General features: G+C 47.3%; 1 protein-coding gene across 1 annotated transcript in view; it reads right to left on the bottom strand.

Moving 5' to 3' along the window:
• Window positions 1-5,387: 5,387 nt before the first annotated feature.
• LOC138867547 (serine/arginine repetitive matrix protein 5-like) overlaps window positions 5,388-15,861 on the bottom strand; it is a 63,466-nt gene continuing 52,992 nt past the window's right edge. Inside the window, exon 3 of the mRNA XM_070143465.1 lies at window positions 5,388-9,701. Coding sequence (XP_069999566.1) covers window positions 6,382-9,701 — 3,320 coding nt within the window. The 3' untranslated portion in view covers window positions 5,388-6,381. The remainder of the gene's footprint in view (window positions 9,702-15,861) is intronic.

Below are 15,861 nucleotides of genomic sequence, written 5' to 3'. Positions count from 1 at the left end.
AGGACAAGCATAGCGCCGTTCCAAGTTGTTCCACGTTGTACTAAGTATAAAATTTACTTGTAAGTCGAGAACTGATTTAAGCTTTGTATGTTGTACTAAGCATAAAATTTACTTGTAAGTCAAGAATCGATTTAAGCTTTATATGTTGGACTAAGCATAAAATTTACTTGTAAAGCGAGACTCGAATTAAGCTTTGTATGTTGGACTAGGCATAAAATTTACTTGTAAGTCGAGAATCAATTTAAGCTTTATATGTTGGACTAAGCATAAAATTTACTTGTAAAGCGAGACTCGAATTAAGCTTTGTATGTTGGACTAAGCATGAAATTTACTTGTAAGTCGAGACTCGATTCAAGCTTTGTATGTTGTACTTAGCATAAAATTTACCTTTAAGTCGAGAATCGATTTAAGCTTTGTATGTTATACTAAGCATAAAATTCACTTGTAAGTCTAGGATCGATTTTAAGCTTCGTATGTTGTACTAAGCATAACATTTACTTGTAATTCGAGACTCGATTTAAGCTTTGTATGTTGTACTAAGCATACAATTTACTTGTAAGTCGTGAATCGAATCGATTTTAAGCTTTGTATGTTGTACTAAACATAAGATTTACTTGTAAGTCGAGAATTGACTTAAAGCTTAAGTCAATTCTCGAAGTAAATTTTACTTTGTTGTACTAAGCATAAAATTCACTTGTAAGTCTAGACTCGATCTAAGCTTTGTATGTTTTCACTTGTAAACCTTGTGCTGAGGAAGCAGTCAAATCTTCGGTGGGAAGGCGGGTTAAACTTCAAGAACCCTAGGGATTCTTCACGAGAGGGAAAAAAACGAAGGAAAAAAAAATTGATAATATGATTTTATAGTCTTGGTGGTGCGGGGAGGGAGGGTGGAAGGTGGAGGGTGGGGAGGAGAGGGTGGAGGGGGAGGGTGGAAGGTGGGGGTGGGGAGGGAGGGTGGAGGGTGAGGGAGGAGAAGGAGGAGGGGAAGGAGACTGGAGGGTGGGGGAGGAGAAGGAGGAGGAGGAGGGAGGGTGGAGGGTGGAGGGTGGTGGAGGAGAAGGAGGAGAAGGAGGGAGTTAAGGGTAGAGGGGGATGGGGAGGGGAAGGGGTGGCGGTAGGGAGCAAACAGGAAGAGAGAGCGAGTGAAGAGGGGAAGGTATGGGAATAGAGGAAAGGGGAGAGGGTAGGTAAGGAATGGGAGAGAGAGAGTAGGGGGAAAGGGGGAGGTATGGGAATAAAGGGGAGGAAAGGAGTTGGAGAAAGGGGAGTGGGAAGGAAGGGGAGGTGGGGAGAGAGAGAGAGAGAGAGAGAGAGAGAGAGAGAGAGAGAGAGAGAGAGAGAGAGAGAGAGAGAGAGAGAGAGAGAGAGAGAGAGATAGAGAGAGAGAGAGAGAGGGTGAGGGAAAGAGATAGACAGAGAGGGAGAGGGAAAGAGAGAGAGAGACAGAGACAGAGGGGGAGAGGGAAAGAGAGAGAGAGAGGGGGAGAGCGGGAGAGGGGATAGCGGAGGGAGGGAGGGAGGGAGGGAGGGAGGGGGGGGGGGGAGAGACAGACAGACAGACAGAGAGAGAGTGAGAGAAAGGAAGAGAGAGAGAGCGAAAGTAATCTTGGAAAAGGGAGCAGAATGAGAAAGGGGAGATGGAGAGAGTGGAGAAGAAGGGGGAAAGGGAAAGGACGAGAATAGCGGGTAGGAGGAGAAGGAAAGAGAATGGGGAACAGCGGAGCGAAAAGAAGAAGGAGAGACTAAGAACAAAGAAGAAGAAAGGTCAAGGAGAGGATGGAATTGCGGGAATAAGGAGATTAAAAAGAGAATAAGAGGGAAATGTGAGAACAAGAGCAAGAGAAGACGAGAGAAAGAGGAAAAATGGAAAGAGAAGAGAATAGGAGGACAACAGGAGGAAAGAGGAAGAGTAAAAGAATAAACAGAAGATAGAAAGTCGTACGAATGTAAAAAAAGGTGAAAAAAGTGAAAAAGTGAAAAAAGTTAAAACAAATAATAACAAATTAGCAATAGCAAGCGATAGTGAATATAAAAGAAAGAGACAAATGAAAGGAGGACAGACAAGGGTTAGAGAAGGGAGATGAAGACGGGAGAGAAGGGGGAGGAGAGGACGGGAGAGAAGGGGGGAGGACGGGAGAGAAGGGGGGTGTTGGGAGAGGACTTTAGGGACAAGAAATGAACAAGGGATTAGTAGGGAAATGAAAGGGGCGGAGCTGATCCCCTTAAGTGGAAATGGTCGGGACACAGGAAGTGGGGCAGAGGAGAGAGAGGGAGACAGAGAGAGAGAGACAGAGACAGAGACAGAGACAGAGAGAGAGAGAGTTAGAGTGAGTGAAAGAGAGAGTTAGAGTGAGTGAAAGAAGAGGAGAGAGAGAGACAGAGTGAGTGAGTGAGAGGAGAGAGAGAGAGAGAGAGAGAGAGAGAGAGAGAGAGAGAGAGAGAGAGAGAGAGAGAGAGAGAGAGAGAGAGAGAGAGAGAGAGAGAGAGAGAGAGAGAGAGAGAGAGAGAGAGAGAGAGAGAGGGAGAGAGAAAGAGAGAGGGGGAGTTAGAGAGAGAGAAAGAAAGAAAGGAGAGAGAGAGAGAGAGAGAGAGGGAGAGAGAGAAAGAGAGAGAGAGAGAGAGAGAGAGAGAGAGAGAGAGAGAGAGACAGACAGAGAGAGAGAGAGACAGACAGACAGACAGACAGAGAAAGAGAAAGAGTGAGAGAGAGAGAGATACAGACAGACAGACCGACAGACAGACAGACAGACAGACAGAGAATGATTGTGTGAGAGACAGAGAGAGAGAGAATGAGATAGATAGATAGAGAGAAAGAGAAGTTGGGAAGGAGGTAGAGAGACAGAGGTAGGGAGGTCTCAAATCATGACAAAGGAAGTTGCGAAGAAGAGAGGAAAGAGAGAGAGAGAGAGAGAAAGAGAGAAAGAGAGAGAGAGAGAGAGAGAGGGAGAGAGGGAGAGAGAGAGAGAGAGAGAGAGAGAGAGAGAGAGAGAGAGAGAGAGAGAGAGAGAGAGAGAGAGAGAGAGAGAGAGAGAAGAGAAAGTGAGAGAGACGACAAAGGAGAGCGAAAGCAAGCAACTTTATTGCTTCTTTTCTTAAAAGGGTTCTGGGCTTGTGTTATTTCTTTTTCTCTATCCTTGTCCTTTCGTCTCCGTCTCTCTCTCTCTCTCTCTCTCTCTCTCTCTCTCTCTCTCTCTCTCTCTCTCTCTCTCTCTCTCTCTCTCTCTCTCTCTCTCTCTCTCTCTCTCTCTCTCTCTCTCTCTCTCTCTCTCTCTCTCTCTCTTTCTCTCTCTCTCTCTTTATATTTCTCTCTCTCTCTCTCTCTCATCTCTCTCTTTCTGTGTGTGTGTGTGTGTGTGTGTATGTATGAGCGTGCGTGTGTGTGTGTGTGTGCGTGCTTTATTTTTTCGTCGTGGTTATTCTCTTTCTCAATATTTCTTTCTTTCTCTCTCTCTCTCTCTCTCTCTCTCTCTCTCTCTCTCTCTCTCTCTCTCTCTCTCTCTCTCTCTCTCTCTCTCTCTCTCTCTCTCTCTCTCTCTCTCTCTCTCTCTCTCTCTCTCTCTCTCTCTCTCTTTCTCTATTCCCCACCTTACCTCCAGGGGAAATTGCACTATCAAATGCCCACTCATGCAACAGATGCAAGCAAGACTCAGACGTGAATTATAGAAAAGCAACGCAGAAGGTCAAATAAATCAACCGGCTTTTAATCATTTCAAAATTGATTTATTCTCAACGTATCACTAACACCACCATAACACATTATTTGTGGCACAATAGAGCTCAAGGAACAGCATGGCACAGGTACACATGTAGGCCTATAATCATTAAACTTATTCATTGCATTATTATTTTTTTTGTCTTCATTAATCACACACTTACATTCGTGACTCTTAAGCTAACATTATCAAAGACTCAAAATCCACACATTATCAGGACCGTATCAATTATAAACAACAATCAGGTTATCAGTTACATTAAAATCAGCTGATGTAACAATTGTAATTTACTCATCATACAATCACACTCAGCTGGCCCTTTTGGTGTTTAAGTTTCATTTAAGACTTATTTTTTATTAACAATCAAAACTCACGTGAGGATTAAAAAAAAAGAAAAAAAATTGTAACAACTCTGGCATATGGAGGTATATTTCGTTACGTGAACTTTCACTTAAAATTACGGACAAAAGTGGGCAGGATTTTATCAACTTAAGAAACTAGTTAATATCATCACACGTGCATCTTTGCTAGCGCCCTGAAGGTCACTCGCCTATGTACACTGAAATGGCTGAAATATCACTGAAAGTTTACACACACACACGAGTTACGTTTTGGTACCACAGCTGTGGGAGCTAAACCTAATATGGTTGGCACACGGTATGAAGGATGCGGACGCACACGCGCACGCACACACACACACACATACACACACACAAAAACACACACACACACACACACACACACACACACATACACACACACACACACACACACACACACACAAACAAACACACACACACACAAACAAACAAACAAACACACACACACACACACGTACAAACACACATACACAGAAATATATAGATAGATAATCAGATAGATAAAGAGAGGCGGTATTTAACAACAACAGCCAGACAGACAGACAGACTAAGAAAGACGCCCTGACATAGACAGAGTGATTCTCGGAGTTTCCTCCCATATTCTGCGCTTCTCCCGTTTCTCTTACATTTGGCAAGCGACCAAAATATCACATATATTTTTTGGATGTTTGCGTGTGTGGGGGGGGGGAGGGGGGTAGTATGGAGGGTGGGAGTGGGGGAGTTGTGTGTGCGGGAAGGGGTGGAGGGGGTAGTATGGAGAGTGATGGGTGGGAGTAGGGGGTTGGGGGGTTGGGGGGGGGGGCGTGTGTGTGTGTGAAGGAGGGTGGGGAGATGGAGGGGTTAGTATGGAGGGAGTGGGGAGTGGGGGGAGGGGGTGGGCGTGTGTGTCGGTGGAGGAGGGTGTGGGGGATGGGGTGGAGGGGGGTAGTATGGAGAGTGATGGGTGGGAGTGGGGGGGGGGTTGGGGGGCGTCTGTGTGTGGAGGAGGGTGTGGGGGTGGGGTGGAGAGGGGTAGTATGGAGAGTGATGGGTGGGAGTGGGGGGGGTTGGGGGGGGGCGTGTGTCGGTGGAGGAGGGTGTGGGGGGGGGGGTGGAGAGGGGTAGTATGGAGAATGATGGGTGGGAGTGGGGGGGGGGGGGGTTGGGGGGCGTGTGTCGGTGGAGGAGGGTGTGTAGGGGGGGAAGAGGTAGGGGGTTGGGAGGGAGGGGGCTGTGGGATTGGGGGGATGGACGTGTGTGTGGGGGCGTGATGGGTGAGAGTGGGGGGGGGAGGGTGTGTGTGTGGGGGGCGTGATGGATGGGAGTGGGGGGGGGAGGAAGGGGATAGGGGTGGGCGTTTGTGTTGGGTGTGTCTCAGTGTGTGTGGGTGGGAGGACGGACTGTGTGTGAGTGTGTGTGTTTGTGTGTGAGTGTGTGTGAGTGTGTTTGTGTTTGTCTGTAATTATTGCTAGGTCTACATTTCTTTGTTAACAATTTAATTAGATGTCTACATCTTATTTACATATCTATCCACTTATTTTTTTTAACCTTTCTCTCTCTTTCACTCTCTCTATCTGTCAACCTATCTGTCTTTCTCCCTATTCGTATGTTACTCTATATCTCTCCTTCTCTGTCTTTCTACTTTTCCTCTCTCTCGCTCTTCTACCCTCCATCTCTCCCTCTCTGCCTCAATCCTTAACCACTCTCTTTTACCCTCCCTCTCTCCGTCTCTCTCGCTTTCTTTATCCCTCTCTCCCTCATCCACTCTCTTTCTCTCTCGCTCTCTTTATCCCTGTCTCCCTCATCCGCTCTCCTTCTCTCTCGCTTTCTTTATCCCTCTCTCCCTCATCCGCTCTCCTTCTCTCTCGCTTTCTTTATTCCTCTCTCTCCTTCTCACTCTCTCTCTCTCGCTTTCTTTATCCCTCTCTCCCTTATCCGCTCTCCTTCTCTCTCGCTTTCTTTATCCCTCTCTCTCTCATCCGCTCTCCTTCTCTCTCGCTTTCTTTACTCCTCTCTCTCCTTCTCACTCTCTTTCTCTTTCGCTTTCTTTATCCTTCTCTCCCTTATCCGCTCTCTTTCTCTCTCGCTCTCTTTATCCCTGTCTCCCTCATCCGCTCTCCTTCTCTCTCGCTTTCTTTATCCCTCTCTTTATCCTCCCTCATCCGTTCTCTTTATCCCTCTTTCTTCTTCTCACTCTCTCCTCTCTCGCTTTCTTTATCCCTCTCTCCCTCATCCGCTCTCTTTATCCCTCTCTCCCTCATCCGCTCTCTTTATCCCTCTCTCTCCTTCTCACTCTCTCCGCGGACTCTTCATATCTTGACATCAAACTGTTGGCAGAGATCCATGACATACGCCGGCAGGTCGTTGTCGTCCTCGAGGCGCGGCGCCGTGGCCTCCTTCCGCGCCAGGTCGACTAAGCCCGGGTCGACGCCGCTCATCACCGACCGCGCCCAGACCTCGTCCTCGATCTCCTTAAGGTCCTTCTTGGGTTGTCTGCTTCCCTCCTCGACGTTGGCCTCTTTGGCGTCGAGGGTCTGCGTCGCGGAGGGATCTTTTCGCTCCGGATGCACCGCCGCGTCGCAGGTCTTCGTCTGCGCCTTCGTCGTCTTCTCCCCGAGAGGGCTGACGCACAGGGGGCCTTCCACGGTCTTCTTCGTGATGCCTGGGGTTCCGCTGACGCCGCTCTCTGCCGCAGCGAGGATCTGGCAGACGTAGTGCGTGGCGTGGGGCTTGACTCCGAGGTCGTCCTGGATGCTCCTGACGACGTGCTCCATCTCCCGCCGGTTCAGCTGCGGCCACCGGCTGCGGTGTCGCTCCAGGAGGGCGTTGATGCTGTCGTCGCTGTACAGCCCCGATTCCCGGATGTCACGCATGATGACCCTCTTCACCTCGACCAAATGCTGGTCCTCGAGCCTGGCTTTGACCGGGAGGCGGTGCCGCGAGGCTGAACTGGCGGGGCGTCTGTTGGCCAGCGTTGTCCCCGGCCGCCTTGGCTTCACGCCAGGGTTCAGGACGCTCTCGGGGGTCGCGCCGCGGCTGCCTGTGTACGCGCTGTCTACACTGAAGTCGCCCGAGTCGCCGGCCTCGCCACGGGAGGAGCTGGTCAGGTCCTTGATGACGCCGCGCGCAGCCACGCTCGACCCGCCCTTCGCCGATTGATTCCTCCGGTAATTGTGCTCGTCGCTCGTCGACTGGTCCCTCTCATAGTACCCGTCACCGCCCCCTTTGCCAGGCTTCTCCGCCCTGTAGAACATGTCGTGGACGTCCCCGTCCTCCCGCTCGTACGTGCTGTCGCTGGGCTCCGAAGTCTCTCGGTATTCCTCGGGCTCCTCCGATGACACGTCGTTTTGCTTCTCACACACTTGCTTCACTTCCTCGTGCTCGTCCTCGGCCGGCGAGGTGTACAGGTCCGATGAGGAATCCTGCGGCGCTGGCTTCTGCTTCCGTCGCGGCGGCTGGTAGCAGCGCTGGCTTAGGAGCTGGGATCTCTGGTGAGACTTTAAAATGCGGGGCTGATGCGGAAGGCTCTCGGTGAAGTAGTCCGAGTGTTTCTCCAAGACGTCGCTTGGTACAGGCGCTCGCTTCTTTACTCTTACTGCTTTCAAAGTGGTCCGTAACTGCTGTAGAGATGGGGACGCACTTTTGTCTCCGCCGTCTGATTTCTTCCCTTTGTTCCTTCTGTGCTCTGCCGCCTTCTGGGGCCGTTCTGAGGAGCCATTTTTTGCGCCCTTCGACACGCTGCCCCGCGCGTTCTTTTGGCCGAATTTACTTATTCTTTTCTTTTCGTGTTCGACGAGATCGGACAACACGCTATCCAGTCTGGACAGAAAGTCAGTCGTGTTGTCTTTGACCTTAAAATTAGTCCTATGTGGCACGGGGTCTGCGTTGTTCTGTACAAAATCGGTTTGGTGCTGCACGAGGTCTGCTTGATACTGCTCTGGACTCGTCTGATGCACGGCGAAGTCTTCGCGGTCGAGGGAGCCGTTGGTCAGCTTCGCTTTCCTTTTGCTCAGCTGTGACTTCGATCTGCTGGCGGGCCGGGACTTCGAGGGCGAACTCGATCTGGAGGAACTGGAAGAGCTGCTGCTGGAGGATTTGATTTTGCGGTGGGAGAGGCGTCTGCGGGGCTTGCTGTCGTCCCTCTCCATTCGCCTGGACGCCCCCTCGAGCCGACTCCGGGAGAGGGACCGGTTTCTCTGCAGGGACTTCTTCTGCGACACTTTCGAGGAGTTTTGTGCAGTGTCTTCGCTCTTGCTGGAGACTTTGCTGCGAGGAGGCTTGTCCCTGTACTTGGGAGGGCTCTCGAAGACTTCATCGCTTCCCTCGTCGTCGGTGCTCACGGGGCGCGACCTGTGCTGCCCCCTGAGCCTCCTCTGCTTCCCCCGGTATTCGGTGTCCAAGCTTTTCCGCAGGAAATTCGAGCTGGAAGCTTGAGCTCCCGAACTGTGCGTGTGCACCGTGCCGCCCCCGTCATGACTAGCAGACCTCCCCTTCCCCCGCTCGCGACTGCCGCCCTTGCTGGCTCTGCTGGAGTGCCACCACCGGTGACCCTGCTTCCCCTCCGTCGGCTTGTCCCCGTGCTGGCGCCCCCTCGCCCCCCCTCCCCACTGGCACGGCGGCGACGTCCTGATTTCCTCTCTGGAATTCTTGCACTCGCGGCAGGAGGCTCGTCGTCTCGGGTGCTTGCATCTTCTGTAGAAGGTCTTCAATTTCGAAACCGTAGTCGTTAACAGCGACATGATCAAAGGCTTCTGCTGCGAGGTTTCATGGCCCTCGAATATCCAGGTCGAGTCCGTGAGAAGTGTGGAATAATCGCTGAGCAGAGGACATCTCAGCGACCTTTTCTCCGCACTAAAATCCCCTTTGACGACCACGTCTCTCAAATGGTTGTTGTTATCATCTGGAGAATTGACGGTCGCGTAAGGACCGCTAAGCCACGAGGAGTCGTGTGTGGTTGTGCTACGACCCTCGGGCCAAGAGCGAAGCGAGTCGTGCGCGGTCGTGCGGGAGTCTAGCGGGAGAGCCTCCATCAGCAAAGGGACGTCCGCCTCATGGCCTCCACGTGCGTAGAGCCTCTTGTGAGCCTCACTCGTCCAGGCGGGCAAGAGATCGCGTCGAGAGTCCCAGCCCCGCCCACCCCGCCCCTCGGCCCAGCCCCCAGCCCCGTCCCCGCCCCCACCCCCGCCCCAGCACCGAGGGAGCCACGTCCTGCCCGCCCCTCCTCCTGACCCCCACGAAGGCAGGACCTCCTCATCGACCACGCAGCACCGGATGCTCGGATCTTTCTCCCTCTCCTCTTCCTCCTCCTCCTCCTCTTCCTCTCTCTCCTCCTTCTCCTCTCTGCTTTGTCCCCGTCTTCCTCTCGCCGTCGGGAACTCGGCCAATCCTCCTGAACCTTCCGCCGCCGCGTCTGCCTGTCGACACGCCTCCCTCTCCCCGACCCCGAAGGCGCCCTCCTGCACGACCCGCTCAGGCAGCCAGGGCGTCGGGTCACCAGCTGCCCCGAGTCCCGACCAGCCCACGGAAGGCACGAGCAGGTGGTTCAGCTGGTCGGCGGCCGGGGGGGCGTGCAGGCCAGGGAAGGACGCCAGCGCTGACTTCTGGCCGAGCGATCGCTGCATCCCGGACGCTGGGGAAGAACAAGAACTGGTTACGTCGAGAACATCGATGTGAGAAGTGAACACAGAACAGGTTACGTCATGAACATCAATATGAGAGATGAACAAATACAGTTTACGTCGAAAACAATCGCTGTGAAAGAACAAGAACAGGTTACGTCTAAAACATCGCTGTGGAAGAACAAGAATTGGTTACGTCGAGAACATCGATATGAGAGATGAACAAGAACAGATTACGTCATGAACATCGCTGCGAAAGAACAAGAACAGATTACATGAGCATCATTATCAAAGATGAACAAGAACAGTTTACGTCGAGAACATCAATATGAGAGATTACAAGAACATGAACATCGCTGCGAAAGAACAAGAACAGGTTACGTCATGAACATCAATATGAGAGATGTACAAGAACAGAAGTCATGAACATCGCTGCGAAAGAACAAGAACAGGTTACGTCGAGAATATCGCGTGTATATCGTGACGAATGGAATGGGATGGAACAGGATTAATAAATGATTGGGTTATCATTATCATTATTAATTCGATGAGTGTGTTGTGTGTGTGAGTGAGGGGCAGGAGAGAAGAGAGAGGGAAAGAGGGAGGGAGAGAGAGAGATAGCGGGGGGGAGGAGAGAAGAGAGAGAGAGAGAGGGAGAATGAAAGATAGATAGAGGGGGGAGGAGAAGAAGAGAAGAAAGAGAGAGAGAGAGGGGGGAGAAGGATAGAGAGAGGGGGGAGGAGAGAAGAGAGAGAGAGAGAGGGAGAATGAAAGATAGATAGAGGGGGGAGGAGAGAAGAGAAGAAGAGAGAGAGGGGAGGGGAGAAAGAAAGATAGATAGAGGGGGAGGAGAGAAGAGAGAGAGAAAGAGGGAGGGAGAAAGATAGATAGAGGGGGGAGGAGAGAAGAGAAAGGAAGAGAGAGCGAGGGGGGGGAGAAAGATAGATAGAGAGAGAGGGGAGAGGAGAGAAGAGAAAAGAAGAGGAGAGAGAGAGAGACAGAAAGAGAGGAGGGGGAGAAGAGAGAGAGAGAGAGAAACAGACAGACACACACACAACCCTCCCCCCCGCACCACCACACACACAACAAACAAACAAACAAACAAACAGAAGGAAGAAGAAAAAGAGAGAAAATACACGTGTTTATATTCATACGTACACCCATGTGCATATATTCATACGTACCCCCGTGTGCATATATATTCATACATCGGAGCAGAGCATCATAACGCACATATACGTTCATGTATATATATCACATATATTCATGAACCAAAGAGTGGGTTCGTGTCCTGTAAGCAGTAGCCATCAGATGCGTGCTGTGAGCTCTTGGTCGGTGGATAAACGTGGGGAAGGGAAGGAGAGAGAGAGAGAGAGAGAGATAGAGTTGGGAAGGGGGGAAGGGAGGGAGAGAGGGAGGGATGGGGAGAGGGAGAGAGAGGAAGGGAGGGAGAGAGGGGGGGAGAGGGAAGGAGGGATGGGGGGAGGAGGGAGGGGGAGGGAAGGAGGGATGGGGGAGGGAGAGGGGAAGGAGGGATGGGGGGAGGGAGGGAGGGAGAGGGAAGGAGGGGGAGAGAGGGAGGGAGGGAGGGAGAGGGAAGGAGGGAGGGAGAGGAGTAGGGAAATGAAGGAGAGAGAGAGAGAGAGGTGGGGGGAAGGAGAGAGGAGAGAGAGGTGGGGGGGAGGAGAGGAGAGAGAGAGAGAGAGGGAGGAGGGGAGAGGGAGAGAGGGGGAGGGAGGGAGGGGAACGGGGGAAGGAGGGAGAGGGAGGGAGGGAGGGAAGGGGGGAGGGAAGGAGGGATGGGGGGAGGGAGAGGGAAGGAGGGATGGGGGGAGGAAGGGCGGGAGAGGGAAGGAGGGGAGAGAGTGTGGGGAGGGCGGGAGAGGGAAGGAGGGAGGGGGGGAGGGAGGGAGGGAGGGAGGGAGGGGAAGGAGAGAGAGAGAGAGAGGTGTGGGGGGAAGGAGAGAGAGAGAGGTGGGGGGGAAGGAGAGAGAGAGAGAGTGGGGGAGAGGGAGGGAGGGAGGGAGAGAGAGGGAGGGAGGGAGGAGGAGGAGAGGGGAGGGAGGGAGGGAGGAGGGAAAGAGGTAGGAGGAGGAGAGAGGAAAACAGAGAGAGAGGAGAGGGACGGAGGGAGGGAGTGGGAGGAAGAGAGAGAGAGAGAATGAGGGGGAGAGAGAGTTAACAGAGACACGGAGAGAGAGAAAAACAGAAAAAAAAAGAAAAAAGAGAAAAACACACAGAGAAATAGAACCAAACAAGAAAATAAAACAGAACCCCCTAAAAACAAAGACACAAAAATACAAAAAAAAAAAACAGAAAAAAGAGACGAAAAAAAAAACAGAAAAAAGAGAAACAAACAGACCAAAAACGACCAAAGACGATAGACCGAAGCAAGGTGCGTGCGCGCGTGCTCTCCCCCCCCCCCCCACCGTATAGGCTGCATCAAAGGCTCGACGGAGTTCGCAGGAACCAAAATAACTTTTCATTCGTCTGGCTTACTAACCCAGCGCCCCACTTGCCCTTCTCTTAAGCCTCGCCACTCCGGACTCTCCGCCGCTGCACGTGTTGCGTCGCGCAGCTTTTGCAATTTGGGAAAACTTTTTTTTTTTTTTTTCTCTCTCTACTTTTTTTCTGGTTTTCTCTACTTAAAAAAAAAATCCTCTACTTTTTTTATTTTTTCTCTACTTTTTTATTTTTTTCTCTATTTTTTTTTCCTCTACTTTTTTCTGGTTTTCTCTACTTTTTTATTTTTTCTCTACTTTTTTATTTTTTCTCGACTTTTTTATTTTTTTCTCTACTTTTTTTATTTTATTTTCTCTACTTTTTTATTTTTCTCTCTCTACTTTTTTCATTATCTTCAATTTTATTATTATCAATATCATCAGGATCAAACAAAAATACGAAAAAAAAGAAAAAAGAGACAAAAAAAAACAGAAAAAAGAGAAACAAACAGACCAAAAACGACCAAAGACGATAGACCGAAGCAAGGTGCGTGCGCGCGTGCCCTCTCTCCCCCCCCCCCCCCCCCCCCACCGTATAGGCTGCATCAAAGGCTCGACGGAGTTCGCAGGAACCAAAATAACTTTTCATTCGTCTGGCTTACTAACCCAGCGCCCCACTTGCCCTTCTCTTAAGCCTCGCCACTCCGGACTCTCCGCCGCTGCACGTGTTGCGTCGCGCAGCTTTTGCAATTTGGGAAAACTTTTATTTTTTTTCTCTCTCTCTACTTTTTTAGTTTTTTTTTTTTTCTCTACTTTTTTGGTGTTTTCTATATTTTATTTTTTTTTCCTCTACTTTTTTATTTTTTTCTCTTTTTTTTCATTTTTTCTCTACTTTTTAATTTTTTTCTCTCTACTTTTTTTCTGGTTTTCTCTACTTTTTAATTTTTTTCTCTACTTTTGTTTATTTTTTTCTCTACTTTTTTCTGGTTTTCTCTATTTTTTTATTTTTTCTCTACTTTTTTTATTTTATTTTCTCTACTTTTTTATTTTTCTCTCTCTACTTTTTTCATTATCTTCAATTTTATTATTATCAATATCATCAGGATCAAACAAAAATACAAAAAAAAAAGAAAAAAAGACAAAAAAAAACAGAAAAAAGAGAAACAAACAGACCAAAAACGACCAAAGACGATAGACCGAAGCAAGGTGCGTGCGCGCGTGCTCTCCCCCCCCCCCCACCGTATAGGCTGCATCAAAGGCTCGACGGAGTTCGCAGGAACCAAAATAACTTTTCATTCGTCTGGCTTACTAACCCAGCGCCCCACTTGCCCTTCTCTTAAGCCTCGCCGCTCCGGACTCTCCGCCGCTGCACGTGTTGCGTCGTGCAGCTTTTGCAATTTGGGAAAACTTTTATTTATTTTTTTTTTTGTCTACTTTTTTAGTTTTTTTTTTTTTTCTCTACTTTTTTGGTGTTTTCTGTATTTTTTTTTTTTTTCTCGACTTTTTTATTTTTTCTCGACTTTTTTATTTTTTTCCCTTTTTTTCATTTTTTCTCTACTTTTTATTTTTTTCTCTCTACTTTTTTTCTGGTTTTCTCTACTTTTTAATTTTTTTTCTCTACTTTTGTTTATTTCTTTCTCTACTTTTTTATTTTTTTCTCTACTTTTTAATTTTTTCTCGACTTTTTAAATCTTTTTCTCTACTTTTTTTTTCTCTACTTTTTTTTCTCTACTTATTTATTGTTCTTCTCTGGCTTACTAACCCAGCGCCCCACTTGCCCTTCTCTTAAGCCTCGCCACTCCGGACTCTCCGCCGCTGCACGTGTTGCGTCGTGCAGCTTTTGCAATTTGGGAAAACTTTTTAATCTTTTTTTTTCTCTCTCTACTTTTTTTCTGGTTTTCTCTACTTAAAAAAAAAAAAATCCTCTACTTTTTTATTCTTTTCTCGACTTTTTTATTTTTTCTCGACTTTTTTATTTTTTTCTCTACTTTTTTATTTTATTTTCTCTACTTTTTTATTTTTCTCTCTCTACTTTTTTCATTATCTTCAATTTTATTATTATCAATATCATCAGGATCAAACAAAAATACAAAAAAAAAAGAAAAAAAGACAAAAAAAAACAGAAAAAAGAGAAACAAACAGACCAAAAACGACCAAAGACGATAGACCGAAGCAAGGTGCGTGCGCGCGTGCTCTCTCTCTCTCCCCCCCCCCCCCACCGTATAGGCTGCATCAAAGGCTCGACGGAGTTCGCAGGAACCAAAATAACTTTTCATTCGTCTGGCTTACTAACCCAGCGCCCCACTTGCCCTTCTCTTAAGCCTCGCCACTCCGGACTCTCCGCCGCTGCACGTGTTGCGTCGTGCAGCTTTTGCAATTTGGGAAAACTTTTTATTTTTTTTTCTCTCTCTACTTTTTTAGTTTTTTTTTTCTCTACTTTTTTTGGTGTTTTCTATATTTTATTTTTTTTTTCTCTACTTTTGTTTATTTTTTTCTCTTTTTTTTCATTTTTTCTCTCTACTTTTTTCTGGTTTTATCTACTTTTTAATTTTTTTCTCTACTTTTGTTTATTTTTTTCTCTACTTTTTTATTTTTTTCTCTCTACTTTTTTCTGGTTTTCTCTACTTTTTTATTTTTTCTCTACTTTTTTTTATTTTATTTTCTCTACTTTTTTATTTTTCTCTCTCTACTTTTTTCATTATCTTCAATTTTATTATTATCAATATCATCAGGATCAAACAAAAATACGAAAAAAAAGAAAAAAGAGACAAAAAAAACAGAAAAAAGAGAAACAAACAGACCAAAAACGACCAAAGACGATAGACCGAAGCAAGGTGCGTGCGCGCGTGCTCTCCCCCCCCCCCCCCCACCGTATAGGCTGCATCAAAGGCTCGACGGAGTTCGCAGGAACCAAAATAACTTTTCATTCGTCTGGCTTACTAACCCAGCGCCCCACTTGCCCTTCTCTTAAGCCTCGCCACTCCGGACTCTCCGCCGCTGCACGTGTTGCGTCGTGCAGCTTTTGCAATTTGGGAAAACTTTTTTTTTTTTTTTTCTCTACTTTTTTTCTGGTTTTCTCTACTTTTTTTTCTCTAGTTAAAAAAAAAATTGTCTACTTTTTTATTTTTCTCTACTTTTGTATTTTTTCTTATTTTTTCTCTACTTTTGTATTTTTTCTTATTTTTTCTCTACTTTTTCATTTTTTCTCTACTTTTTTCTGGTTTTCTCTACTTTTTATTTTTTTTCTCTACTTTTTTATTCTTTTCTCTACTTTAGTTTTTTCTCTCTACTTTTTTTCTGGTTTTCTCTACTTTTTTTTCTTTACTTTTTTAATGATTTTTGGTGGGTTTGTGGTGGGTAAGAGGTGGGTGAGGGTGAGGGGGTGAGGCGGGTGGTGGGTGGGGAGTAAAGGAGGGCAGTTCTATGATCTGGATTTGATTATTTTTATTATTATCATTATTATTATGATGATGATGATGATTATTATCATTATTATTATTATGATGATTATCATTATTATCATTATTATTATTATGATGATTATTATCATTATCATTTTGCTATTATTATTATTATTATTGTTATTATGTTATTATTATTATCATTATGATGATTATTATCATTATCATTTTGCTATTATTATTATTATTATTGTTATTATGTTATTATTATTATTATTATATTCATTATCATTCTGCATTAACATTATCATTATCATCAATATTGTTGT

Source organism: Penaeus vannamei, chromosome 30, assembly GCF_042767895.1.
Source record: "Penaeus vannamei isolate JL-2024 chromosome 30, ASM4276789v1, whole genome shotgun sequence".
NCBI lineage: Eukaryota > Metazoa > Arthropoda > Malacostraca > Decapoda > Penaeidae > Penaeus > Penaeus vannamei.
Note: the sequence above shows the minus strand (reverse complement) of the source record. Positions and strands in the feature narration are given on the sequence as shown.